This window comes from Cajanus cajan, chromosome 1 (genome assembly GCF_000230855.2).
Source record: "Cajanus cajan strain Asha chromosome 1, NIPB_CcT2T_4, whole genome shotgun sequence".
Lineage (NCBI taxonomy): Eukaryota > Viridiplantae > Streptophyta > Magnoliopsida > Fabales > Fabaceae > Cajanus > Cajanus cajan.
The window spans coordinates 81308518-81335693 of record NC_138517.1 but is presented as its reverse complement, the minus strand read 5'-3'; the positions used below and the strand labels follow the sequence as shown (position 1 = coordinate 81335693).

Sequence of the window (27176 nt, the reverse complement as noted above, 5' to 3'; positions counted from 1 at the left end):
AAGGAGAAGTGGTAAAAGGTCTTGGAGACTCAGTAGAACCTACACAAGGAGAAATACATAAGAGATCTTCATTAACAAGTTATCATATCAAAAAGTAAAGTCGAAAGAAATATACCCTTGTGTGGACTCAGGGGAGGTCGTAATTCAAAAGAGGGTTCACCTTGAGCAGAGTCTGGTTGCGTCTCCGCATGAGTCAAAGGCTCTGGCTGGGAAACCCTATCTTCTTCAGCTTGAAGAGGAACCTCTATCGAAGCCATAACTGAGGCCAATGTTGCAACATCCACTGGGGAGGTAGGCAACTGATGAAATGAAAGGGTAAGTTAAAAGATTAACTTAAAACACCAGAAAATTTGAAGTCGAAAGGTATGAGAACATGAACCTGTTGAGTTACTTCAGTGACAAGAGGTACGCTTTTCTGCACCTCTTGAGACACCCCTTGAGAAGAATCCAGTGGGATAATCTCAATATCCTATTAATAGGATTTTAGAACGGTTAAAGGCATAAGAGAAATATAAATGAAGAAAGACATCGAAATTGAGATACCTTAGGAGCGGACTTCATGGCGTCTTTGAGCAATTTCTCGCCAGAGGATTGTTGAGGTTTCTTGGGAAGAGGCAAGACCATCTTACCTTTCCCCTTGTCTTGCTTTTTTGTGGTCGAGACCTGAATTGGAGAATAATTGATTAGGTATGAAACACGAGCAAGAAAATAACCTTGATATTTGAGTTAATTTACTTACAGTTTTGGCACTGTCTGAACCTATTCTTTGTTTCTTCGAGTTTCCAATACTCTGTAGAGTAGAATTTCGAGAAGGTAAGATAAAATATTAGTTTCGAGAAAAACTGCAATCCAAACAAGCTATACCTTAGAACTAAAGAAACCTTGTCAGCAGCGGTGTTTCTCTTTCGACCTTTTTTAGATGTCTCTTTATCCTCGTCATCGTCACTCTCTCAATCAGGAGTTGGATCAACATATCGAGGAACACGCTGAGGGATGGCAGCTACAAGGTTCGAGCAAAGAAGTGAGACAAGTTTAAGGTATACTCGAAGAAGAAGGAGGTGAAAAATATTTACCAGGAGGAGGGTTAATGTTATTGACCCAACATAATGGCCACCATTTGTTTCGAGGAAAATCGTACACGGAACATCTCGCGTAGGTAACTTTATTCTTTACAGGAACTTCTTTGCGCTCAAGGTAAAACGGGTCGAGTGTTTTCACCCAAGGAGGATGAGATACATGTTTAACTAGACCAAAAAGGGCATTTGGAAGAGGAGGTATATGCTTTGGACAAAAATTTTCGAAATCAGTTTTACCTTGAGGATTTATTACCTTTTTTGAGCGAATGTTCCGTTGTACCATTTTCGATAATGAGACCGAAGCGTCAAAAATGGTTCAGTGCGCATTGTCAGGTCGATAACAAACCTTAAAAAATTGTTCGAATTGATAAATGATAAGTTGATTCTTGAAAGTACCTGGTTGTTTAGGCCCCTGCGAACAAGAAAGAGGAGAACTAATCAGCTTTTTCAGAAAGCCATCAAAATCGGTGAGTTTATCTACAATATAGTAACACCACCATCGAAGGTAGCATTTTGAGACTAAGAAGGAAGGAGAAAAGGTGGTCGGTGTAAGCCTAAGTTCTTTATCAGGGCGAAGGATGAAGTCAAGGACTTCTTCATAATTCCCTTTTTCGACACAAATATCCGCATCAACGCCTTCTTTACGTCGAAGGGGAAGAGGTTTCATTTGGCAAAGCCCAAACTGTCGAGCAAAAAGTTGGGGCTGATAAGGATAAAGTCTGACATCTTTTTGCCTCATACCCGACATGATCACATCCCAAGACAAGAATCCAAACCACAGGTCAGTTGAAGCTGGACTTATGCTACCAACTTGATTATTTTGACACAACCATGTAGGACCTATCAAATTCGGTCGAATGAAAGGGGCTAAGTCTTCAGTGAAGTCAGTGAAGCTAAGGATGGCTCTAATATATTTCTCGAAATTGTCTACCAGACGCTTTCGAGGGGTAAGGGTTGTTAAACGAGCTCCTTCGAGTTCACATATGGGAATGGGTTTTGAGGGCAAATGAAGTTTCTTCTCCAATAGCGCGTTGAGCCAAAGTTGAAGTAGCCATAACGGGCCAGAGAGATTTCGAGGCCCAGATTCTCGAGCAAGACTTTCGGAAGCTTCATCAAGACAAGTATAAAGAGAGGCCAGAAGTAGTTTGCTTAAGCAAATTTTCCTTTGCAAATGAAGAGCCTGAGCTAAATTGTAATAATATTTTGGGACTTGAAGCGAAGGGGTGCAAAAGACACAGGCGGACAACCAGTACATAAGAAAGGCAATATGCTCTGAAGGTGAGACAGGCGTGTCAGGTTGTCCCATATGCGCGTTAATAAAGGCCAAATAGGTCTTCTTATCCCAAGAAATTGAAGTATCCTTGATCGAAATTTCCTCTTCAAAGGCGTCAGGATAAAACCTATCTCCAATAGGCTTTAACCCTGTTATAGCAGCAACATCAAGTAACGTCGGGCAAATGAAGCCACAAGGAAACTCGAAAGCCCGAGTCTCTCTATTCCAGAAGAAGATAGCAGAAAGGAGCATTTGAGGGTCGAAAAGATGGAGGTCGAACTTAGCTAGTTGGATAAATTCAAAAATACCTGTTTCTTTCCATTCTGAGGACATAGAAGCCTCTACACGAGCTAACCAAGAGAGGTGCCTTTCTTTAACGGGGGGAAACGCTCTAAAAATTTTGGTAGTATCCCCAAAAAGGTTTAGGTCTATTTCTGGGGAATAAATGAAAGGTAGGGTGGTGGAGTCCTCAGGCAAAATTAAAGGGTATTACCATATCTCTTGGTATTTTGACCAGCAAAAGGACCAAGGAAAGCATGAACAGAACCATCTGCTAGAATAAAAGGAAGAAGTACCTGAGATTGGTATATTTTTAAACTAGCCTCCTCCATGCTTGGAATTGGAATGAAAGTGTCATCACCTTCTTTGACCTTTTGAACTTGAGCACCAGTCATTAGCAGAGGAGTGTCCTGGGTAGTAGTTGCGGTGGCCATAGTGGTTACCGGAGTGGTGGTCATAGCAACAGAAGTAGTAGCAGTCAAAATAGGGGAAGAAGTGGTGGCAGTAGGAGACATTGAAGAAGCTACGGCAGCGGAAGTGGACGCAGCAGAAGAAGCCATAACGAACAAAAGCAAGAACAGAGAGAACGGTCTGAGAAGAAGATCAAGAACCAAAGCAAAAAAGAAACAGTGAGCAAGAAAACTTGGGCACGAAGGAAGAGAATGGTGAAAACAATTTAACCCTAGGGTGAAAAAGGGGTTTTAAACGAGGTAAATGGGCCTAGGTTGAAACGGGTTAGGTTAGGCAAGATTATTTGAAATATTAAATTGAATTTCCAAAACAACCGCCAAAACGTTTCATATCAGAAGACAAATTTATGGAAAAATAGAAGTATGCGCCGTCAGAGCTATCAATGTCACATCCAAATGGTCAGTACCTTACAAGAATAGGTTTTCATCGAAAGAAAGATTAAGTTAACGTCAAGAAAAGTGAACATCAAGAAACAAATCGAGGAAGTATCGAAGAACAACCTTGATAGGAATTTAGTTTTCTCCTAAAATGCTCATCGAAACCAAATTCCTAGGGGGGCATTTGTTAGGCGTACTCGAAAATCATGTGACTCGAAAAGATTGATAGCGCTGCCTGAGAAGTAAAATCAACACATGCTGAATACTTGTGACTAATCTCATGTGGGGCGTGAGAGCACTCGAAATTATGGGACTCGAAAAAACAAGTGTTGCTCGAGAATAGTTGAAAAGTTGAGACTCAGAACATGGAGGTTAAGCCAAAACGGTTACCAAAAAATCAATCGAGGAAACAAGGAACGTGGGAAGAGCGGTTAAAGGAAGTTGTGAGTCAAGACCACGTAGCAAATATAGTGGATAGCGGTTATGAGTCAAAAGCGTACATGTACAGAATTAACCGCCCTTGATTGCTCTATAAATACAAGGAGGACGGACCCTTACGGAGGTCGGAAAACTCATACTCTAACCAAATTCTGAAGCATTCTCTGCCTGCACATATGGCTTCCATGCGAGGAATCATCTTTGGGTATGATCACTTCTCGGCCACTTGTCTTTTCTCTTTTTAGGAGTAGGATTAGTGTAGTCTTTCTTTTCTCTTCTCTTCTTTTAATTACGTAGTCATAGACGTTAATCTTGTAATGCTTGAACATTATGTAATCTGAACATGATTTGTATTGCGAATGTATACATTGTTCATTCTATTCATATTGTTATTTGCATGCGGGAACATTGCTTGTTTGTTTTAATCGAAGAACATTTTGAAATAAGTAGTTGCTAAGACTTTTTCATCCTACTCTCCATTCGCGGTAACACGATAACACAGTAAAGTACCTAAATTGAAATACGTTCGTATGCTAGTCTAAATAAAAAGAACCCAGGATTTGATGGTTAATTCCACCGTAAACAATTATCAAATTATCATTTGGCCAGTTTGTAGAACGCTGATGAGCACCGCAACTCAAGTTGTGAAGAAAAACATATCACTCACAAGCTGCGGGAAAAAAAAAAGATTGACATTGTACATTATAAACGTTTAATAACATTCCTTCATATATTTTCTTATGGTTTTGAGGAAATAAATGGTGACACATTGGTTATCAGTTAGTACTCATCATGTAAAAGAAAAAAAGGTTCACATAAGCGTGAACAGACTTATTCCATTCATGAACTTGTTACGAAAGAGTTTGTTGGAGGCTTTTGTTGTTTATGTTGTGGTTGAGGATGGGTTAGACAATATATAATGGATCATTGTGCATGATCGAAGGATTGAAGCTCCAAATATTTGGTTTCATGGTTTTAATTGTTGCTTCCAATGGAGGGGCTGCATTCACGACAGCCGCAATTATAGGACAAACGGACACGTGGTGATCACTTATAGCAAAGACTTTCGGCTAGAGAAGCTTCATTGTTCATGATTAATTCATCCACAAGCTTTTCTAGTCTATTATTGTACCCAATATCACAATAATTATGGAATGAGTACGTGGCCGTAACATACTGATCTTTCCATTAGAATATGTACTAGAGATGAATTTTCAACGTAACAACTTGTGACTTTTAAGAAATAACCTTGTTCTTTAAAGTTTGTTAAAAAGAACCTTGCTCTTTAAGTGGACATTTGTACAAAAGTTGAACAAATCTATAAATAGTCTTGTACATCTCTTTCGACTGTGCAGTGCACATGCATCTTTACGTTTTCCAATTATTGAATCCGAAGATTAAAAGTTAAAGTTTCTTTGGAAAATTTAATAAGATTTTAACATGGGTCAATTTAAAATCATGGCCATGTTTGGTTTTAGGCGAAACCATGAAAAAAAGAAATTCTTATTGTTTCGATCGATAGAGAAATAGTTTTATTGCGGGAACATTCAAGAATTCTAGTTAAAACTTATAGCTATGCCTGTCAGCATGACTTCTTTTATATTTTGTTTTGCCTTGTTTGGCTTTCTATACCTCTTGTTCACGACAATTCGGATCAATCATTATCTTTAAACATATTAAATACTTTTTTCTCGAAAGTTATTATAACATAATTATATCAATATACAAATAGTTACGTTAATTAATTTTATTAGATTTATAAAATAAAATTATAATTTTTTTTATTATTAAATTTTTATGAGAAGAGTAAAGATATTATCTTATATATATAAAAAATTTATGTACTAATATTAACAAAAATAATAAATATTAGTTAGAGAAAGCCTAAGTGAAAAAAAAATATTTTTATGATCTTTAATAAAGATAAACAATAAAAAAATAATTTAATACTTCTTAAAAATTGTAAGATACTTTATAAATGTTTTATTAGTAGAAGCCATGTCTTACAAATGCATATTAGTATTTGATGTTTAAGATTTTGACATGATACTTAATGAATACAATTAATATGTATAATATAATAAAATAAATTATGTAACTTTTCAATATATTCTTAAACATTTTGATTCTTACCATTAAAGAATGTATTAATAATGACTAAGAGTATAATAGGAAAAACATATTTAATGTTATATTATATTGATATTGTAAAATAACAATCAAATTAAAACAAACATGAAATGTTCAAACATCAAACAAAATAAAATAAAAAGAGTCATAAAAATTAGTTGATCCTTGACCGTGTTTAATATACAATCATCTAGTCTTAAGTCTTTGTAAAAATAAAAAGACAAAAAATAAAATAAAATAAAAAGTATAATCTATAATGACACACAATATACATTAAAAGTATACTTATAATATACTATCTCAATATCAGAATTAACATATATATATATATATATATATATATATATATATATATATTACATTTAAAAATAAATTAGTCTACACATGCAGACACACCTAAACCATGTATAACTTTTATAGTCATCTAAAACTTAAAATGAATATGGAAGCCAACCGAATATTATATTAATTAATTATATTTCTCTTGATGGTTATTTCTTATACGTGTAGATAGATGATTAATTAATTATAATTAAAATGAATCTAAACTCTAAATTATAAATGTTTTTCTTTTAGAATCGTATTAACTTTATGCACATATATATTCTATTATATTTTGGTGAAATCAATTGAATCAACTTACATATCGTGACAAATTTGATCCCTAAGATAGTAAGATTGTACATGAAGCGTGTCAAGTGAGGGAGGGTGCGGAGAAAATACAAGCATTACATCCATCTCTTCTCTTATTTAAGATGCAATTTAAACGAAAAAGAAATGGTTTTTAGAGGCATAATTTGTGTGTGTGTGTTTTAATATATATATATATATATATATATATATATATAATATATATATATATATATATTCATATTTTATTTATTGAATGAAAATAAAAGTTTTTGTAAAACTCTCCGTACACACATCTATGATGTATTTACTCGCATATAACATTTCTCTAATTCCTCATAATAAAAACAAATAAAATAAAGTTAAGGAAATCCCTTCTTTTCTTTTAGTTAGAGAAATATAATTTTTTTTACTTCTCTTTCTCTCCCTCTTTTTTTTAATCATATTTATTTCTTTTCCTAGCTTACCAAACAGGCCAAATTAAAGCAAGTATGTATATGCCGAGTCTAGCTAGTTATTTTGTAGCTAGCATTCCTTCTAATTTCCTCAACAAAAAGTTAAATATTTTCATTAGTTTTCACTTCTTTCAATAACTTTTAAATATGAAAAAAAAAACACAAAAACATGGGTTTCTTACAAGTTTGAGAAAAACTAAAATTAAAAATCAATTATTAAGAACAAATTAAAAGAATGTTATAAAAAATATATTTTTTATGTCTATATATTTTATTTTATGGATGGTTAATTTTTTTTTTCTGAAATAAAAAGTTTTGCGAAATCAAATAAAAGTTTTACAAAAAATAAGAAACAAAATGGTAACAGCAGAACTGATGCAGGAGATGTGGCAGGCTCAAATTATCATCGGGCCCACAAATTATTGAGCTACACAGTCTCTACGTATGAAGGAAAACACAAAATCATTCTCTTTTGCCTTGTTATGGCAAAGAAAGGTGACACCTAGAACCTTCTCTTCATTTCCAAACCACATTATTTATTTATTTTCAATTATTTCTTCCAAAATATTACATTGAGTAATTCATGTCTCTTTTTTCTTGGTCTACGTTGTTATCTACTAATTAATGCCAAAGTTTGGGATTCATCAGAACTCAATTTCAAAAATTCCAATAATGTTATATACCCCGCGTGTAATTATGACGAGCTTTGAAAACCTTCTTGTTCATATCTTTCCCGTATCGTACGATCCATAAAAATTAGGCCAAATGGCTACTGTACGTGGCAACCAAAGAAACCATTATAGATTATTTAGGGTTAGTAATAGTAGTATAAATAGATGTGAGCTTATAGTTCAGTCTTCACATAACACCACAGGACTACACATCTCATCATTTCATCACTCCAAAGTCCAAAGCAATCTTCACACTTTCTCTCACAAATTTTTCTCAGTACCTTTTTTTATTTTTTGTTTTTTATTTTTAGCCTTCTATTAATTTAAGCTCTTTGATGGATCAAAATCAAAATGAGGGTCAGGTTCTGATGAAAGTTATAATAAACAACAAACATTTTTTGAATAGAACTTTGCAGTTTGTTCTCTCAGTTTCAGTGTTTTGTGTTTTTGTTTGGTACTCTTCCGGCTTTTCCATACATCCTCAGTCTTTCAGTGCATACTTCTCCACGTGCCTTCTCTCCATGTTCACTCACACCCTTGAAAGGAAAATCATGTTTCTCATTTGCAATGGAATCCTTGCATTTGTAGCCAAGACCTCACTCATGAAGAATTCTTCAGATTCTGATGATTTTGATGACCAGTTTCAACCTTCCAATATTCTGTCAGAGACAAATTCAAGGGTTTCTGACATGGTGGTTGTCCCTTTGGTGGAAAGTTTTGAGTCCCCAGAGAATGTTCCTCTCATAGAGGAATACAATGAAGAAGATTCAGAAGGTGATGAAGATCAAGAAGAAGGTACCTTGTGTAGCAAAACCGAAGGAAGCGAAAGTGAAGGTTATGTTTCACAAGAGATGAAAGAAGGAGAATTAGAAAGTGAGGTTGAGGAGGCAGAATATGATGAACATGGAGAAACAACAATGACAACAAATGAAGAGCTAGTGAACACAGAAGAACTGAACAGAAAGTTTGAAGAGTTCATAAGGAAAATGAAAGAAGAGATCAGAATTGAAGCTCAAAGACAGCTTATTGCAGTTTAATAAATTAGTGCATCTGAATCTGATGTAGTGAAAGATGACAAAGAATAAAGTGGTTTAGTCTGTTTTCAAATAACTAAAGCATATTATGGTTCTCTTTTGTTCTAATTTACTTCCTTTTGTTTGCATGTGTTAGTGTAGACCTAGTTATTCCATTTCCACTCCTCTAGCTTCTTTCCTTTTCAGTCTGCTAAATTTTTCTGTCATGTCGTTTTTAAAGTTAGTGTACGTACTATAATATAATGCATCTCAGCCTTAAAAACTTCTATATGTCGCTCTCGTTTTGTCTCATGATCTGTTGCATTTTTTTCCTCCATAATTTTCTATTGTTGTTTCTTTTAATCACTGTACTTTTTTTTAATTAAATTAAATATGAAATATGAACTTAAATATGATGTAAATGATATAGTTACATGAGACACTACAATAAAATTATCACGTAATAATATATATTTTATAATAATAATATTTATTTGTTAAAAATTATATTAGCTTACATAATTAATATATATATATATATATATAATAATATATTATTAAAAGTATAGATATAAATTATAATGATATATAAAATATATTGTCAAATTTTATTAAAAATTAATATTAAAATAAAATATAATTATATATATATATATATATTTATTTATTTATTGTACTTATAATAAAAATAAACATATATTCCAAGATTTGTTATAATGAAAATAAAAGGAGACATATATTCCAAGATTTTGCCCGGAGTCCGAATGAAATAATTTAGTGAAGAATTTATTATATGTGGAGGAAATGCAGGGAAGGACAATATGTAAAAAAATAATAATAAAAACATACTACGTGGGAATAAATATTAAATTTATCTAGACTATAAATAAATGAAAACAAGTGGAATTTTTTTATTTTTATTTTTATTTTTTTTTATGGATGGTATATCAACGTTGATCCCTAAAATTAAAAGAAAGACCGTTAAGGTCAATTGGAGAAACTGTGATATATATATTTTTTGAAATAAAATGCCAAAATATTTTAATGGCATAATATTAGGAGCAGTTCTATTTTTATCTAAAATTTTTCACAAGGTAGTTACCCCTGCATAGGATTTGAACCCCTGACCTTGCTTAAGCGTGAATCAACCCCTACCGTTGAACCACACGCTTAGTTCTTCGGATCATATATAATTACAAATGAAACTGTCAAAATGTTATAAAAAAACTAAAAATGTTCGTGTTTAATTTAACGTTAGATATATTATTAAAATAAATCGATGATTGGAATTGTAAAAATTATTTTGTCATAAAAACCCAAATATAAAATGTATTAAAAAAAAGATAATTGTAAACTAATACTCTTAAACTACTAATTATAATAAAAAAGGTAAATTTTTTTTGAAATGGGTGAGAAATAGAAAAAAGAATGAAAATAAGAAACAAGAGAATAGAAATAAAATTGATGGTTTAGTTGGTGAGAAATGAGAGGTGGTACGTACCATAGAAAATAGCACAGAAATGCAGTAGAAAATAACTATTACAATTCATTTTACAAAGATTTTTCGAGTGGTTAAAACTGTCATAAAGTGTATTATTTTTATGATTTTAAAATGCTTCTAGAATTTTTACGTCTCAATTTTTCTTTTTTTTATTTTTATTTTAATATTTTTCTAATAAATGCTGACAATTAGAAATCTCCTCAAACTATTAGAATCGATTAAAAAAATTGTATCCAATTAAACATATGCCAAACATTTATAACTTACAAAAAATTAATTTTATCACAAAATATTTAATTATAATATTATTTTTTTATTTTATTTTTTTATTTTCTATTTCTTTTTTCTCTATTTCTCACTTATTTATGTTAAACTAAATAATTAATTTTCACTTTATTTATTTATTTATTTACATATTTTTACATATTTAGTTCTTTCTTATCTATTTTTCTTCATTTTATTTCTTACATACACGCTCTTGATATATATATATATATATATATATATATATATATATATATATATATATATATATTATTTATTTATTTATTTTTGTTTTTGAAGAGATTAGTCTCATGACTTTTGGTTGCAAGGATACCTTTGCTTTTAGAAGGAAAAAAAAAATAGTTTTTTTTTTCTACAAAAAGATTATATCACAATTTCTAACTTTTAAAATCTGTCTCATGAGTCACTTAAACTTCTAATTAGAGAAAATGTTATTACTGTTGTGAAATCAAGATCAATTCCCTACCCCTCTTGAGTTTAAATACTCAATCAACACCCCAAATTCCCCGAACACAAATTCTCTACGTTCTTTTCTCAGTTTCTGTGCAGCCAAAGCTCTATACGATTGATTGCAACCACCACCGCATATTTTCAGGCTCGTACTAATCGAAAAGAAACGTCCAAGTAGAACATCGCACGCTAAGAACATATATAATCCATGCATTAGTACTAAATTAGTTAGATATTTATTTGATAACATCAAAAGACTTAAATAATACGTCCCCTTACTAAACTAAACAGTACAATCAATGTTCACCGGTTAATAAAAAATTTCAAAATCTCATGGCCAAGAAATTGTAAACAGTATTATTCTTTATCAACCTTTCTATTGTGACCGAATATCATGGACAGGGTCTTACTCCTTAGACCATGAAGGGACCCTCTTCAAAGTGAACATGAGGATTTGATGAATTGAACGAATCGCGTCAAAATATCCAAACAAACATGCATCTATTCATCAGCCCTAAAAGGAGAAGTCTAGAAGGGTCAAGGACCCTTGCTAGCTTCATGATGGAGAAGCCCTTCAACTTGGAGACACAAAACAAATTATATTTGTTGTCACGTTCCAACAAAATAGAAGGGCGCAACATAATTGCCACTAGCATGGATCAGTACATCAATGATCTTTAACAAAATAACAAGCTTGTTGAAAACATTGTTTGGAAAAAATGACATTTGATTGTATAAAGACAAATGCACAACTCGCAGCCCTATGTTCATTCATCAATCACTCACGTGGGTCCAAATATTAAACTAAAATGATAGGACAGAAAAAAAAATAATTGAAGAGAATATGTGGCCACTAGTTCAGCTCACTTTACATGATATATATCAATTAGCTAAACCTGAAGAAAAGATATGAAAAAACACAAATATTACTAGTCAATGAGACTCCGGAAAATTAATATAATTTTGCTTAAGCATTCAACAAATTAAACTAATGAAAATATGATCATCATATATAGCTTGTCCGGAATTTTCCATCAGTATCCATTCGTCTCATTAGTGGACCTTGGAGACTTATCAGTCATCAGTAGTTGTTAGTAGTTAGTTTCAATTAATTGTAAATACAGTAGTTATATTAATTACTTGTCTGTTAAAATATGATATTTTTTTTTTTTTTTTTTATCTAATTATATGCTGATCATTAGGCTATGATTCAAGATCTCAAAAGAAGATTGAAAAAGCTGGTGTTGTCAATTGCGTACGGCATATGTGTGATATCTCAAGCAGACAAATGTCTCAACATTCTGCTGTTTACATTCTGCTAACAGTCATAACAATGCCATATGCCCATATTATGGTATCAACAATTGCTTAATATGATTTTTAAGCACTTGAGCAATCAAATTCTCTTTTCAATTAATGTCAAATTTCCTTACTTCTCCTAATTGAACTGTGTTTCTCCTCTAGCAAAATTGTTGAAGATTATCATCTAATTGTGACATTTGGAGGCCATATCCACGAGACATGTGATGGCAATAGATACTTTCACCATTTTTCACGCTTTACCTAGGTTCATTTACTTTATATATGAAGTGTCAATACTAGGAACATAAACATTTTAATACCGTTATTAATGTCTGAAATATAGGATATTGGGACATTGCACATATATATGCAAAAGAATATATTTGCATATTCCTGTATATTTATCTTTTTCTTCTGCTGACAATGCGTCTCACAGAAAAATACCTGGAAGCAGTTTTTATGATTTCTTTACAAAAAAAATTTCCAAAATAAGAAAACAAATTTATATTTCAAGAAATGTATATTTACCTTCTTAAAGTTTATTTATGATAATTAATGTGTCTCTAAAGAAAGAAGATAATATATTATTTATAATATTTACATTAAATTTTAATCTTTTAAAAAAATGAATAACACATACACGCATAACTAACAATTGTATAAAAATTAAAAAAGGAATAATATATACATGCACCACACACGTTAAAAGTGAATAATACATGCACCAGAACTTCTTTAAAGATTAAAAATAAATAAATGACTTATGCACACGCACAACACACATGTACATATATATCTTACTTCTTTAATCTAACAACACGTGCGTGTATCACTACTAGATTTTAATTTTTTAGCAACATTTTCTTGTTTACATTTGTTAAAATGTTACTAAATATTAAATAAATAGGTTATTTTGCAACACTTTTTTAAAAAATGTCATTATAGATAGAGTAACATTTTTATTTTAATATTATTCTTTCTAATTGTTTTCAAAATCAAGGTCCCATATAGAGTAAAAATATTTTACATAAGTTATTTGGCAACATTTTTTTTGAAAAATGTTACTATAATTGTTTCTAAAATCAAAGCCCCACATCAAGTAGAAAAAAATATATTTTTCTTATCTCTAATTATTATCCATAATTAAAGTCTCACATCGAATAGATTAATGACTCATAAAGAGTATATATAACCATATAGTTATACTTAAGATAAATGAAATTTGATATTTTATATATAATTAGTGGTAACTAATTAAGAATGTCTTTTCCTAAAAGGTAACTAAGAATTCCTAAGAGCTTAACAGACATAAAAAATATAATAATTGATAGTAATATATCTAAATTAAATTAATTATTATTTTATAAATTAACAAAATATTAGCAACATCATTAAAATGTTACAGAAATACTACTTTGCTAACATTTAAAAAATGTTACCTAATTATATAAAAATGTTATTAAAAGTCTTTAGCAACATAGACTATATACAACATTTGATAATATGTTGCTAAAACAAATTAGTAACATTTATACATCATTAAGTAACAATTTTCAAATGTTGCTAAAAGCTATTTGTGTTGTAGTGTATACAAAGTTAAATTTTAACAAAATGAAATAGGAGCAATGTAATAAAATATCTATATTAATAGTGAGCATGTACACACACACACACATATATATATATATATATATATATATATATATATATATATATATATTTTATATATTTACCTTTTTTTCTTCTAATAATGAATCTCACAAAAGAATATTAAGATGCATTGTTTATGTCTTTTATTATAAAAATCTCAAAATAAAAATGAAGTTATATGTCTTTTTTAAAAAAATCTCAAAATAATGTGGTCCTCGCATTATGAGAGGTTTAATATGGCCTTCGTACTATGAAATGACCAAAAAAAAGTACTCCCATAACTTCAGTGATGATTTAATATGTAGTTCTTATACAATTGCATAATTTCCAAATCGAGAAATTTATGGTGAAAAGTGAAATAACTATGAAATTCACCAAAAAAGCGTTTGAGGCATGACATGTGAAATGTTACTCAACTTCACGAAACAAATGAACTGCAAACCACAAAATTGCACTTTGTTTCTTACTATTTTGAATTCCTATACATTGTCCAATGTCCACCACTTCCTTCATTGCAGATGATGATTATGTGTCTGACATTGCCACTGTAATTGTCATAATTATAGGTAGGATATTAACTGTCATATTAGGTTGTTTTTATCTTTTGCTTTGTGATGGTTTTTATTCACTAAATTTCTGTTCTGATTGAATGATCTAATAATCTTAATTCAATTGTCATTTATGTGAAGATTATTCTTGGCATTTGGTGTTTGTATACCATTATTAACAACTTCACTTAAAAATTTAATTTCAACCTTTACCTAATTTTCTAATTTTCAACTATTTTTCAGTTTTACCATACAGCCTAAAATTATTAGACACGGCATTATTAATTGCTGGCAGAAACAAAAATCAGCTGCCAAATTCACAACAATCTTCTCTTTCGTCTAATATCTAATCAAGCAAATCGCCAAGGGCATTGTAAACTTGAGTAAAATCCTTTGAGGGCTTGCTAACTGAATACGAAAGTAACATTAAGCATTTACCTCAATTTCATAGATTATAAAGGTCGGTAGGATGAAAAAAGGACACATTCGAAATTTAAAAACAGCGCATGCTCGTTAGCAAAATCCTTTGGCATTAGAAAATTCTCTGTTGCTTGATTACTAGTCCCGGAGAAAACAAAGCAGTAGGCACTAACGCAACAAATCATATCTGAATGTACATGTAAAATAGGCCATTTTACAATTAGCAGAAAGTGATTTTTTACATTTTCCTTTCATCGCTTCCTGTGCATGCATTCTTTACTTGGCCACTTGTTTCCATTGCACTATAATGACTCCATTGGTTACAAACTTGCAAGTCACAGACTATGTTTACATATATACAACTGAACACTCCAAACTAGCTGGCTGGAGAAACAGACATGTTCATGCAGACTCCATCAGCCTCAGGGAGATTTCTAACCTCATTAAGAATCCTAGTAACTTCTTTTGTCAGTTCTCTCCGAACATAGTCAGACCGCTCCTTTGTAATCGAAGATTCTGAAAACAAAGTTTCAGCCAGGGACTGATATTCTTGAAACCATTCCCCACCAATACCTTGGTTATTATGATCATCATCAACAAGTAATGAGCATTCCCGTCTCCATCTACCTAAAAGGTATTTATCAGGAAGCTGAAAGTAATTCTTTATTACAAGTACACGAAGAGCATGCCTGCATAATATTCCTGAGGATTCAAATTCCTTGCAAGAGCAATGTAACTGATCATCTTCAGCCAACCATATCACGAGCCGTTCTCCATTCATCCTTTTGTAGTGCCGGACAATATATGATCCGTTGGCCATTTCGGATGCAGCATATTGCATTGCCAGCATTAACTCTTGCTGCAAGGCATTAAAGGCAAAAGGTGTGAGAATACTCCGTGCATGCTCTTCAATTGGTATGCAGGTTTTGAGATGAATATATTGAGTCTCCTGGTGTGCTTGATGTTGAAAACTAGCAGTGATGCCAACCTGCAACAACATCCACAAGGGTTTAGAAAATCATTAGAGTGAAAAGTGAGTAACTAGGCTAGTGCAAGTATAAGACAATGAACCTTTTTGGATATAAGTTTAGAAGTGCTTTTGAGAATTTCTCTATTGGTATTTTCAGTAGAAAAATTCTCAAAAACGCTTTTACATAGTATCCAAACAGGTTCAAGATGCTTCTGACCAACAATACCTGCTCAAAAAAGCTACGCAAACATGTATGTGTAGCAAAAATCCCTTTCAGAAATGCATCTATAGACTTTGAGTAAGCTATGGTTTCCATTCGAGCCAGAAAGTAACCCCTTACATAGACTTGTGCCCAGGATGCTCGAACAGAATACAACAAATCAGTGTGTTTATCTGAACCAAGTCCAAACACAGAAATCATCTGGCTCCACTGAAGTTCAAATTCCTCTGTACTCTCAATATGAAATAAGGCATCGAACTCAGATTTAAATTCTGCATACCGAGAACCCAGAGGAGGAGAAAACCAACAGGGTACCTTGTATAGAAAATTCCACTGAGGAATGACATGTTTAGTTCCTGGAAGTTCACTTCTAATGGCATCTCTAAGCCCCGGGTCTAGATCAGTTAGAATAGTTTGTGGAAATCTTCCTCTCATTAACCGGACAAAAGTCTGTATTGAGGAATAATCACTGTAAGAGGAATATTTACAAAAGGAACAAGTAAAATTTTATACAGAGGATGCTAGTATTAAACCTGTAACGCCCATGAGAAGGATTGGTGTGTTTCATCCTGCAATAAAACACAACCAAAAAAAATGGTTCTGCCATAGCTATCAATACCAAACCACACTCCAAAAAGCAATCCATAAGTGACAGATCGATGAGAAGTGTCAAAATAAACCACATCACCAAACATAGCATTTGCATTAACCGAGTCGCCATATGACCATGCTACATTTTCGACCTTATCATTCGCATCCATAGTAAAATCATAAACAAAGTCATTATCTGCTTCTTTCATGGCTTTGCACGCCTCAAGAAGTTCCAACACATCATTTTCTCTTTTCTCATTGAGCAATGCCTCGTTCTCTTGAACAACCTTCTTGCGGTTTTGAACAAAGTTCCTCACATCCCTTTCCAAGAAAGGAAGTTGGCCCCCTTGAATCCCCTTCTCCAGCTCAAGCATTTTCACTATCCGATGTATCGGAAACCCGGCCTTGGAAAGCAAGAGTATACGCTCTTGATCAGCCTCATGAATCTTACGATATGCCGGCAAAAGGCGCACTTGATCATCTTCCAAAAGTTCATGATTGTGCACATTGCTGAACTGCACAATAAACCACTGGGAAACACCTTCTACAACCTCCTTGGACAGATACATCTTTGCATCACATCCACACCTCACTGATTTCCTATCTCTATGGTGTTCTCCATTAGGCTTCTTCTTCACCGGGGCAAAACCGGACCGGTAACAAACGAAATCACGCTTGTAAATCCCCAACTGAGGGCTAATTCTAGATCTTTCTTTCCTAATTGAAAACCCATTCTTCCTAGCAAAATTGCCATAATACTCAAAAGCCTCATCATCACTCTTAAACACCATCCCAACATAGGGAGTAATCATAGCTCCAGAAGATGCTTTCTCTGCCTTCACCAATTCCGGTGCTGCAGAACCCTCCTCAGCATCACCCTCATATGTAATATAACACTTCCAATCTCCACAAGGGCATTGTTGCCTCCGAATACATAGGTTTTTCGAAGGTATGGACGTCATTTTTCCACTTGAACAGAGTGTTGATGTTACTCAAAGTTTCAAACCTAAGTGACCCAGAAACAGGTAGTGTTAAAAAACAAAACTTTAAACCTTAACGTAAACAGAGAAATAAACAAAACCGAATATTGGGCAAAGTAAATAATAAAAAAAAGATTTTTTTTAACACCCAAAACATTCCCAGAGCAGATATTGAAATTGCCGCGAGAAACAGGTTATGGGCTGGCAGAAAGAGAAGCTTGAAAATTTTGGTCGCAAGGGAAAAAAATGAGGTAGCACAAAAAACGCAAAGGTTTTGAGAAAATTAATGAAGGTATGTGAGTAACATACCAAAGAGAGAGGAGTACAACGAGCTTAAACCCTTGTTCTCTTGTTCATTTTGTTCCCCAACTCCGGTTCTGTTCAGAGAATTCCACGAAAAGAAGAAGAAATCCAATTTGGATTTTCATTTTGGGCTAGTTTGTCTATTGGGCCTTATGAAATTCAATTCAAACCCAACCCATCCTTTGTAAGAAGGATTTGAGGCGAGAGGCCACAGCCCACACACATGGCATCTTGAGGTGAATTGGTGATAGAATAAAATTTAGGTAGATGATATTCACACCTCCACTCTCGTATAAACACACCTCCTTTTTTAAAAAATATATATAAAATGTCTAAATTACCCCTAAAAAAAATACACCTCCCTTTACCGCACCCCGTTCCTCGCATCCCACACCCCCTTCCCCGCACCCCCGATCAAATCATCATCATCAACAAAGGGATGAACATGAACCAACCTCTTCCTTGGTGATCTTGTTCTTGTTCTTCTCACTATTCCATTGGGAGGCTAACAATATCCCCAATCATGCGCACCACCTCATCCATGTTGGGCCTCTGGTCGAGCACAAGCGCAACGCAGGACATGGCAATCTGCAACAACTGAACCATCTCCTCTTCGATGTTCTGGAACCTCATGAGTTCCGCGTCGATCACTTTCGCGGTCCACTCTTCGCGCACCACTGACTGCACCCAACGTGGAAGGTCGATCCCTTTCTCGCTCAGCGAGGCTTGGTTCGGCGCCTTGCCCGTTAGGAGCTCCAGCACCAGCACGCCGAAGCTGTACACGTCGGATTTCAATGTCACCTTTCGGGTTTCCAGAACCTCCGGAGCCCGGTAACCTGCCACCCGGTTCGAGGGAACCGGGTTCGCGAATATCGGTTCAGCCCGAAGTCCGAAACGCAGAGGTCGTGGTTCGGGTGGAGGAGGATGTTGGAGGATTTGATGTTGCCGTGGACCTGTTTGGCTGACACGTGGAGGAACGCCAGGCCTCGTGCGGCTCCCAATGCTATTCTCATTCGCGTGTCCCAATCTAGCGGCGTTCGCTCTGACCTTCTGCTCCCTGTTGTTAAAACGTTAATAGAGTTATTCGTGTGTCCCAATCTAGCGTGCTGGTTGCACCTCCGCCGTTGATCTCGCCCTCGACACCCTCTGCCGCTAGATATTTTAGCATCGAACAGCTCGCATTGCTCACTCAGGTTTCTTCTTTCTTATGTTTCATGCCTCTTCAGAAATTGTACCCCCTCTGCTCTTGTTTTTGGGAACTAGGAACTCGGAACAACCCCCTTTTCTTTTCGTTTTTTTTTTTTTAATTTGGGATGAGAATTTTGGGTTACCAATTACTGCTTCAATCTATCCCATCACAAGGTTCTATTCTACCGCTCTTGTCAGCGACTGAATAGCTGATTTCAAAGAGGCTTTAGGAAGGAGGGGGTGTGTGGTGTGAGGTGTGGGGTGTGGGGGTGCAGGGAAGAGAGGTGTAAATTTAGAAAAAATATTTTTTTTAAGGGTAATTTAGATATTTCATATATATTTTTTAAAAAAGGGGGTGTATTTATATGAGGGTGGAAGTGTGTTTATCATCTGCCTAAAATTTAAGTACTATTGTTGATTTTATTCAAGAAAAAAAGCTACCATCTCGTATAACAAAAAAAAAAAAAGTGATTTTGTTACAGAAGTGAAGATGAAAAATAGTATCACTATTATAGTAGTTATAGATATCTAATCAAAATAGAAAATGACTCATTTCCACTTCAAATTTATGATGTATGGGGTGATAATTTTAACCCAAAATAATTGACATTTCAGCTTCATATTTTCTGCTTTTGTCTTAATGATTAAAATTTGAGATGAAATGTTTAATTAAAAATAACAACAACAAAATTGGCCATTCATCTTGACATTTAAGTTTTTATTTGGTGTTAAATTGTACATTTGGCAGCGAACACAATTGTTTCATACTGTTCAGGTCTTTTCAATTTAGAACTTGCTCAAAAGGGAGAAAAAAGCGTTGGTCTTTTGGGATAATGCGATAGAATTTGCTCAAGGGTGCAAAATGGATGTCAAGTTCCTTTCTGGATAAGTTGATGTTCAGGATGCAACTTTCTCAGGTTCTTATTCTTGTGCCTATTGGTTGTAATGTCCTTTCATTACGTGCATATTTTAAGACATTAACGATACTCTTGCTATTGTTCATATGGGCCCAAAAAGATGGTATAGCATAAAGTTTCATACGCATTGCAAATTAATTTTATTTTTACCTGAGAGGAAAAGTCAGATTAGTATTATACGAGTGATGCAGCTGATTGTAGTAGATTGAAGAACTGTATTCCCTTTGTATGTTTTCTTAGTCAGTTCAAATGAATTGATTGGTCAATACATCTGTTCAGACTTTTTATTATCAATCATGTAAATTAGAGCATTAATTCTTCAATGATATAAAGTTGAATTTTGTTGTGGATTTGTTCTAATAATTTCACCACAAGAGTTTGCAGTTATACGAGGTAATACTTCCAGGAATGATATAATTTCCTAAATTTTACTAAGAACAAGAGCAAGGACGTATCTCAGTTGGAGAGCAAGTAAATCTATTTTTTAGGCAATCACGGAGACATTGAATAACCACATATTCACAGACTTCATATTATAGCAACAAACAACTGTCAGTTATTCTGTTTAGTTTGTTTTGGCCTTTATCTTTTGCTATATAATGACCATCTATCTTGTAATTCATACACAATGATCATTCAATAATATAAATGAATTTCAGTTTTACAAGTCTGATCATACTTAAAGATAACTTAATCACCAAGAACATAATGTTGTCCAAAATCCTTTACCCCCTCAGCTGCAAGTGCAAATCAGATTTTAATTTCAAGCAAGGGTTATTGTAATTAGCTGGATGGAGGTACAATGTGCTTCTTTCTCACCAGTTATCAGATGAAGGGTACAAAAAGTTAAAAACTAATGAATTTCTTGATGCCATTTACTTCTGTGTTATTACTTAATTTGACTACTATTGGATATGGAGATCTCGTGCCCTATGAGTATAGTATAACACTATATTGCTACTTTTTTCTTTCCCAAGAGGTGGTTAAAATTGGTCTTAATTAAATGTGACCAAGTTGAGAGTCGAGACTGATGATAGAAAGAGAATCAACTTTCAAACATTGAGCCACATACCCTTAACCGTCATAATGAATTAATCATGTCCAGATTAGGTAATGTATTAGGTAGCTCACTTATGCTTTATCATTCTAGCTTAAAGCCAAATATTTTAATGGTTTGAACTAAATATAATATAATCATTGCTATAATACCCAGATCATTAACGTTATCTGACTGTCAGAAAGTTAAAATAGAAAGTGATTTGTAAAACTGAAGAATGGCCTAGATATATGTGGTGTGGTGGATCGACAGATGTTTGAGTGGTACCAGGGAAAGATCAAGCTACTAGAAATTAAGGTCAATATACATGTTTTCAATGTGGATTGGAAGCAATTTGATGCCAAAACTGAATTCATGTGGCTATAGCATAGCATAATTAGGAGGTCCTTTTTTTTTTTTTTTTTTTTTTTTTTTTTTCCACTCAAGAATCTGTAGTCTGCTATGTTCTTGTAATTGCATGTGAGTGCTGCTTGATCTCTCACTCAAGAATAAAGGCAAGTGGGTACAACATGTTGGAGATGAACAAAGTAAATAACAAGCAAGCGTCATTAATTTGCTATACTTACTAGCCATATAAAACAATTAGGGATGTTGATCCTTAACATTCCATTCATTATGTACCTTCACCAAATGAAGTTTTTTGGAAACTTCTCCTCAACAGTCTCGTTAAAAACAAAAATTCCTTTAACATTACAATTAGGCAACGTGTTTGTGGCAAGTAAACAATCCTGTGTCCATCCCACATCACATGCTTGGGGGCAAGGCACATGTTCCTGGTTTTGACATGGATATGTGGTACACATTTGCATTGGACAGTTAATACCCATCACACGAGATATTTATATTTACAAATCATAGGACTAATGATCTCAACTATGGATTTTATCTAAAATGTATTTATTATAATAATTTTTTTACAATGAACAAGGCCAAGGCCAAAGAAAAACAACTTGGAGATCAAACGGGGATGGGGAAATATTTTTGTACAATGTGTTTGTTTTTAGTAAATCAATGTACAGTTATCATAGTATTAGCTAGTTTGGTATAGCGGTGGGACACTGTTAAACTGAATTTTGTAATAAGAACACAGACTCTAAGACACTTTTGTTTTGCACAATATACAAACGGACACATAAAAGTTTCTCTAGTATATAGCAAACATTTATGAGCCTAATTGCTTGGAACCCATGGATATAAATGCAAAATACAAAATTGTAAAGGATAAACCAACAGTTGTTCTTCGCCAAGTGTATGGCCACTTGATAGGTAGATGCTGTCCTAAATATTTTTGTAGAGGAATAAAAAGAAAGTGAACAAATTCAATAGATGGTGTTCCCCTCAAACGCATATATGGCCACTTGATAGAGATCAGATGCTTTCACAAAAAAAAGATGAAGAAAGTTTAGTCACATAAAATGACCTAAACATTATAATAGTAACATTAAAGTTTGAACTTAAGACTTTTGTATATTTCTTAAATCTCACCACTAAGCCACTTCTAGTGACTTATCATAATTAAGCAATATTTTGTAGCTCTGTAATTAATTTTTGTGACGATTCTAAAGACTTTAGCTATCTACTCAAGAGGCTCTTAATGAATGAGTGGCAGCCTCATACCAAATCCATCAGTTATATTATCCACTCAAATTCAAAATCTTATTTTTAAATAGAAAGATTTTGTTTGGAAATAATAAAATTTATTACGTCGAAATCACAAAAATCCTTTATTTACATAAAAAATTTCTACTTTCATTAACCTATTCACCTAGTATACAGGATAGGAAAATCGTTTTAGAATATAGCTGCAGTTATTTTTAGCCTCTCAACTTAACTACATTCGGAAAAGATATTAAAAGTTAAAACTGTCAATTTTTAAAAACCTAATCCATTTTAATTTGTATAACTTTCTGTTCTCTTCTGGTGCAAAACCTTGTCCCTATTAAAAATACATGTTATTCTCCTCAGTTGTACTAATATGTGACTTAAAATGGAAAAAACTTATCCAAAAAACAATACTAATTTAAGTCCATGTGATTGAAATAACCAGGGAAGGTCCCAAAGGTAGATTTTCTAACACTTAAAAGGGAAGACAGATTTTACCCCAGAAGGATGCACAGGGTTAATGCCAAAACTATCACGTTTCAGCCATCGAGATATGAGACAAGGAGATAAAGAGATAAAGCTGAAGAAATTTCTTACAATCATCATTTTCATAAGTATACACTAGTTTATTTTCGTTCATATTGCTGTGATAATTGTTAAGAACATTGGATAGGTACAATTGTCTTTCAAGCAGCAATTCGGTCATATAGAACATGGATTTTAAACAAGAAAGGTTCTAAGCTCATCTAAACCAAGCCTGAAAATGGTACACCCTTCATTCACTTAGAAGTGTTTGAGTATGTTCTGTCCTTCCTGCTACATAATCCAAGAGTCCTTCACCAGCCTTTTCACCATGATCTTCACTTGAGAATCTTGAAACGCCTCCAAATGCTATTATTGCTACCAAGAACACAGTAGTGGAAGCAAACAAGGGCCAAAAATAGGCCAGAATGGTCAAAAAGCGTGGAGCAGCATATAACAGCAAAGAAAATGATAGTGAAGCTACTATGGCTATGGTTATGTGGTATCTATATTGTAGAAGCTTTTCTGATATATGCATGACCCCTTCAATAATACTTTCACACCAGAGAGAGAGAGAGAGGGAGAGAGAAAAGAAGGGGTGAAGTGAGATGTTGATGGAGAGGGAGAGTGAGAGTGTATTGTTATTTATTTATCCTCTAACAAGTTTAGTGCTGGCAAAGTATTATATGTACGATGGTCTCAATGATTTTCAAAGCTTGCTTGGCCCATTTGCCACTTCTTTTCTAAAATGACTCGTATGTTTCCCAAACTCTCCTTCCATTAATAAGTGGACTTAGACAGGTAGTGAAAAATTCAAAATTTATCTAGTGATGTAAATTTCTAATGTATAAATTTTGTTGCACATAACATGATTCCATGACTAGGAATAGGATCTATCCTAAATCTACCTAAAACTCTCTCTTGCCATCACTATAGTGGATAAATCCCACCATAAGGCTAATTTTGAAATGAGATAAGATGAGATTATCCTAACATCAAATCCATTTACATCATAGTAGTGATTCTAATGGACGGCCAGGGCGGGGGAAGGGATAAGCCTATCAATAATTGTTTGCAGGACCAATTTGTGAAGGGCATATTAGTCATTAAAATAAGCTGATGAAATGCTTTTGGTATAGATTCTTTGTCAAATTCCTGATTGGTCGGTTTGGGGTGTCCTTTTTGGAAGTGGATGCTTTTTAATTGGAGATTTGGAATGAAGATTAGCCTCCAGGAAAGGCACACCTTTATATTCTTCTCTATGGTGATGTGTATCAAGAACTCATATTAATCAATCAACAATTGAGAGTTATTTGAGCTAAGTTTTGCTCTTCCTTTGGATCTAAGGTTTCTTTAAAGTTTAAACCAAACTCAGTCGTCACCCCCTACCCCTACGAGGGAAATAAACTTGCAAGAAAATACAATAATAGTAATATGCTAATCTTTCGAGGTATTAAAGTAACAAATGTTTCTCCGCACACACAAATCAAAAATTGAACTTCTAATCATATATTTAAGAAATAAAGTTATCTGTCAATGTCACACCTTGCTGATTAATGGTATTTACATGTAGCTACTTACATGAGATTTAGGCACATAAAAAATCAACCAGTTAATTTTTACTTCAACAAATAGAATCTATGTAAATGACAAGATAAGCATCTCTTAGTTAAGTTAGAGGTAAGGGGTAACTTTCAACCTCATAAAGGAGATGGAAATTGTGTCTTAGTTTGAGGTAGGAAGTAATCTTCAATCTTATGAAAAGGATAGTGACGACAAGAGATAAAGTCAATGAACAATAAAACATGAGTCAATTTTATTTTCCTTTTGACAATGAACACACTCTTGTGGGTCAGTGGGTTATTGTTCGGTCTGATATTTTGTTATTGGGAATCCTAAGCCCACCAACGATTTGCTTTGGTTCCACGCAACATGCTCTTTGAGTCCATTCAGGAAACTTGGATTTAATATCATTTTCCGTTGCATCACGCAGAAATGGACATTGAAGGATGCTTCATAAAATGAGAATGGGCTCAAATCAGCAAAAGCCCAATGCTAATATATTTTTCCCCACAGTTTCAACATTTAATAATATTAATAATTTATAACCATATATAAAGGAAATACCCCTTTTTGATATCCACTTTTTTAAAGATAATTATATCTCTATATTTTTATTTTATTTTTTTCACCAATATATATATATAAAGGACAAAATAGAAAAGAATGTATATGCAAAATAATTATAATTTAAAAAATAATAATAACTACCACTTATTTAAAAAGTATTTATTTTTTTCACGAAGATATGGAGTGCCTTTCTTATTATTAGTAATAATAATATGATTATGATAAAGATAATAATGATAATGATAATCGCATATTTCTCATTTATTTGTTTTTTTATTCTTTTTATTTAGAATAGTCATTAATTTTTTTAAACAGAATATTTTCTCTCTTAATTGCTAACCTCTTTTTTTCTAACTAAGATGCTATTTTTTAATTAAAAATACATGAAAGAAAACATATAAAGAAGACCTGGGATGTTTACACATTACATATTTTGAACAGTAAGAAAAGAACTTGGAGTATGAACTAGTTTCTATCCAACGATTTAAAAAATGTATTGGGAATTTATATGTGAGAATAATTAATATCATTCATAAAATGATGCATACGTCGTTCAAATTAATTATTACCATGTTAAAAGTATTATATCATTCGTATAATTTTATAATTGTAAGAAATTGTTATTGTAAATAATATCTCTCATTCTAACTTAATTAGTAGTCTTGAAATTAAATCTTAGTTATATAACTACAATAATATACGAAAGGAGCATATGTTTTATTAGAAAATAAAATATTTTGTTAGATGATCAATTTTTATTAGAAAAATACTACGTTGCATTTTTATTTATTTTTTGATTTTCACTTGCCATAATATACAAGCATCTCAAATGTTTATCGTCAAGACTAAGGTGAACGTTTTTCTTCCTTTTTTTGTTTTCCATGCTTTCACATTACAATCGATGGATAAAGATAAAAACATCCCTTTCTACAACTACCATTATGCATAGAGGCTTCTATTAAGTAATATCTTTAAATAATCCTAAACAAATTGGCTTGAAAATGAATATTTATTTGAGTTTTCTATAAATTATTTTCCAAATATTTTATACGCATCCATCCATCCATCTTTTCATTTGAGCAATACCTAATTGGTTTTGTTTTTTTTTATTTTTTAATTATAATATAAATACAAAATATCTATCAATAAAAATAATGATTATTCTTTATCAAAGATCATATAAAATGAATATTCTCTTTTCCAACATAATTTATGTCATAAATAATTTTATTAAAAAATATAAGTCATTATTTCTTATACCAATCAATATGATACCACCTGGCTAGCTAGTAGACACACCACCATGTATTTATTTTAAATTCAACTCCTTCTGTTTCTGATTAAACACTAATTCTATACATTCTAAACCTACCAACTCATACCAACATAAAATATATGCCACTAATTAAGGGAACTACTACAATCTGTACAGCACCCCTCTCCATCACATCACTATCCAACTATTTTTTATAACAGATAAATTCAATTGAGAAATCATTGAATTCATTTATATTGCATCAAAAACACTTTTGAATGTTGTTAATCAATTTTTTTGTAACATAATTTCTTCTCCATTTTAAGGAGAGCATTGGTTGTTGGTAAAGCCCTCCATTTGTTGTCACCATCCAAACAAAAGGGGAGAAAAAATAAAAACATATATTTGGCTTTGGCTTTGTGTGCAGGAACCGTAATTTTTTTCTTTTTTACTTTATTTAATTATTATACTT

General features: G+C 32.9%; 3 protein-coding genes and 1 pseudogene across 4 annotated transcripts; 1 reads left to right on the top strand and 3 right to left on the bottom strand.

Annotated features, from left to right (window-relative positions):
• Window positions 1-950: 950 nt before the first annotated feature.
• LOC145955873 (uncharacterized) lies at window positions 951-3929 on the bottom strand. The gene is made up of 2 exons (XM_083071221.1): window positions 1473-3929; window positions 951-1000 (listed from the first exon to the last, which is right to left on the bottom strand). Exons 1-2 carry the CDS (start codon window positions 2680-2682, stop codon window positions 951-953), a joined length of 1260 nt encoding a protein of 419 aa, XP_082927347.1. The 5' UTR covers window positions 2683-3929.
• A 4045-nt stretch (window positions 3930-7974) lies between these two features.
• LOC109804372 (uncharacterized) lies at window positions 7975-9104 on the top strand. Its single transcript, XM_020366187.3, has one exon. The coding sequence runs from the start codon at window positions 8136-8138 to the stop codon at window positions 8835-8837; it is 702 nt and encodes a 233-aa protein (XP_020221776.1). The 5' UTR covers window positions 7975-8135; the 3' UTR covers window positions 8838-9104.
• Window positions 9105-15062: 5958 nt separating this feature from the next.
• FRS10 (FAR1-related sequence 10) lies at window positions 15063-18626 on the bottom strand. Of its 2 annotated transcripts, none has more exons than XM_020365009.3 (4): window positions 18489-18626; window positions 16693-17756; window positions 16166-16609; window positions 15063-15957 (listed from the first exon to the last, which is right to left on the bottom strand). In XM_020365009.3, the coding sequence occupies exons 2-4, from the start codon at window positions 17710-17712 to the stop codon at window positions 15346-15348; spliced, it is 2076 nt and encodes a 691-aa protein (XP_020220598.1). In that variant the 5' UTR covers window positions 17713-17756; window positions 18489-18626; the 3' UTR covers window positions 15063-15345. The 2 variants fall into 2 exon arrangements, with proteins under 2 accessions (XP_020220598.1, XP_020220597.1); XM_020365008.3 differs by lacking the exon at window positions 18489-18626 and adding an exon at window positions 18040-18193.
• On the bottom strand, window positions 18388-21223 carry LOC109803823 (putative inactive receptor kinase At2g26730 pseudogene; annotated as a pseudogene).
• Window positions 21224-27176: the final 5953 nt, after the last annotated feature.

Coding starts and splice junctions, on each gene's coding strand:
- LOC145955873 (XM_083071221.1), bottom strand. CDS start 2,682: ATGTCCTCAGAATGGAAAGAAACAGGTATTTTTGAATTTATCCAACTA. Junction 1,001..1,472: donor GCAGGGGCCTAAACAACCAG/GTACTTTCAAGA, acceptor CGAACCTTGTAG/CTGCCATCCCTCAGCGTGTT.
- LOC109804372 (XM_020366187.3), top strand. CDS start 8,136: ATGGATCAAAATCAAAATGAGGGTCAGGTTCTGATGAAAGTTATAATA.
- FRS10 (XM_020365009.3), bottom strand. CDS start 17,712: ATGACGTCCATACCTTCGAAAAACCTATGTATTCGGAGGCAACAATGC. Junction 16,610..16,692: donor CCTTCTCATGGGCGTTACAG/GTTTAATACTAG, acceptor TCCTCAATACAG/ACTTTTGTCCGGTTAATGAG. Junction 15,958..16,165: donor TGCGTAGCTTTTTTGAGCAG/GTATTGTTGGTC, acceptor ATGTTGTTGCAG/GTTGGCATCACTGCTAGTTT.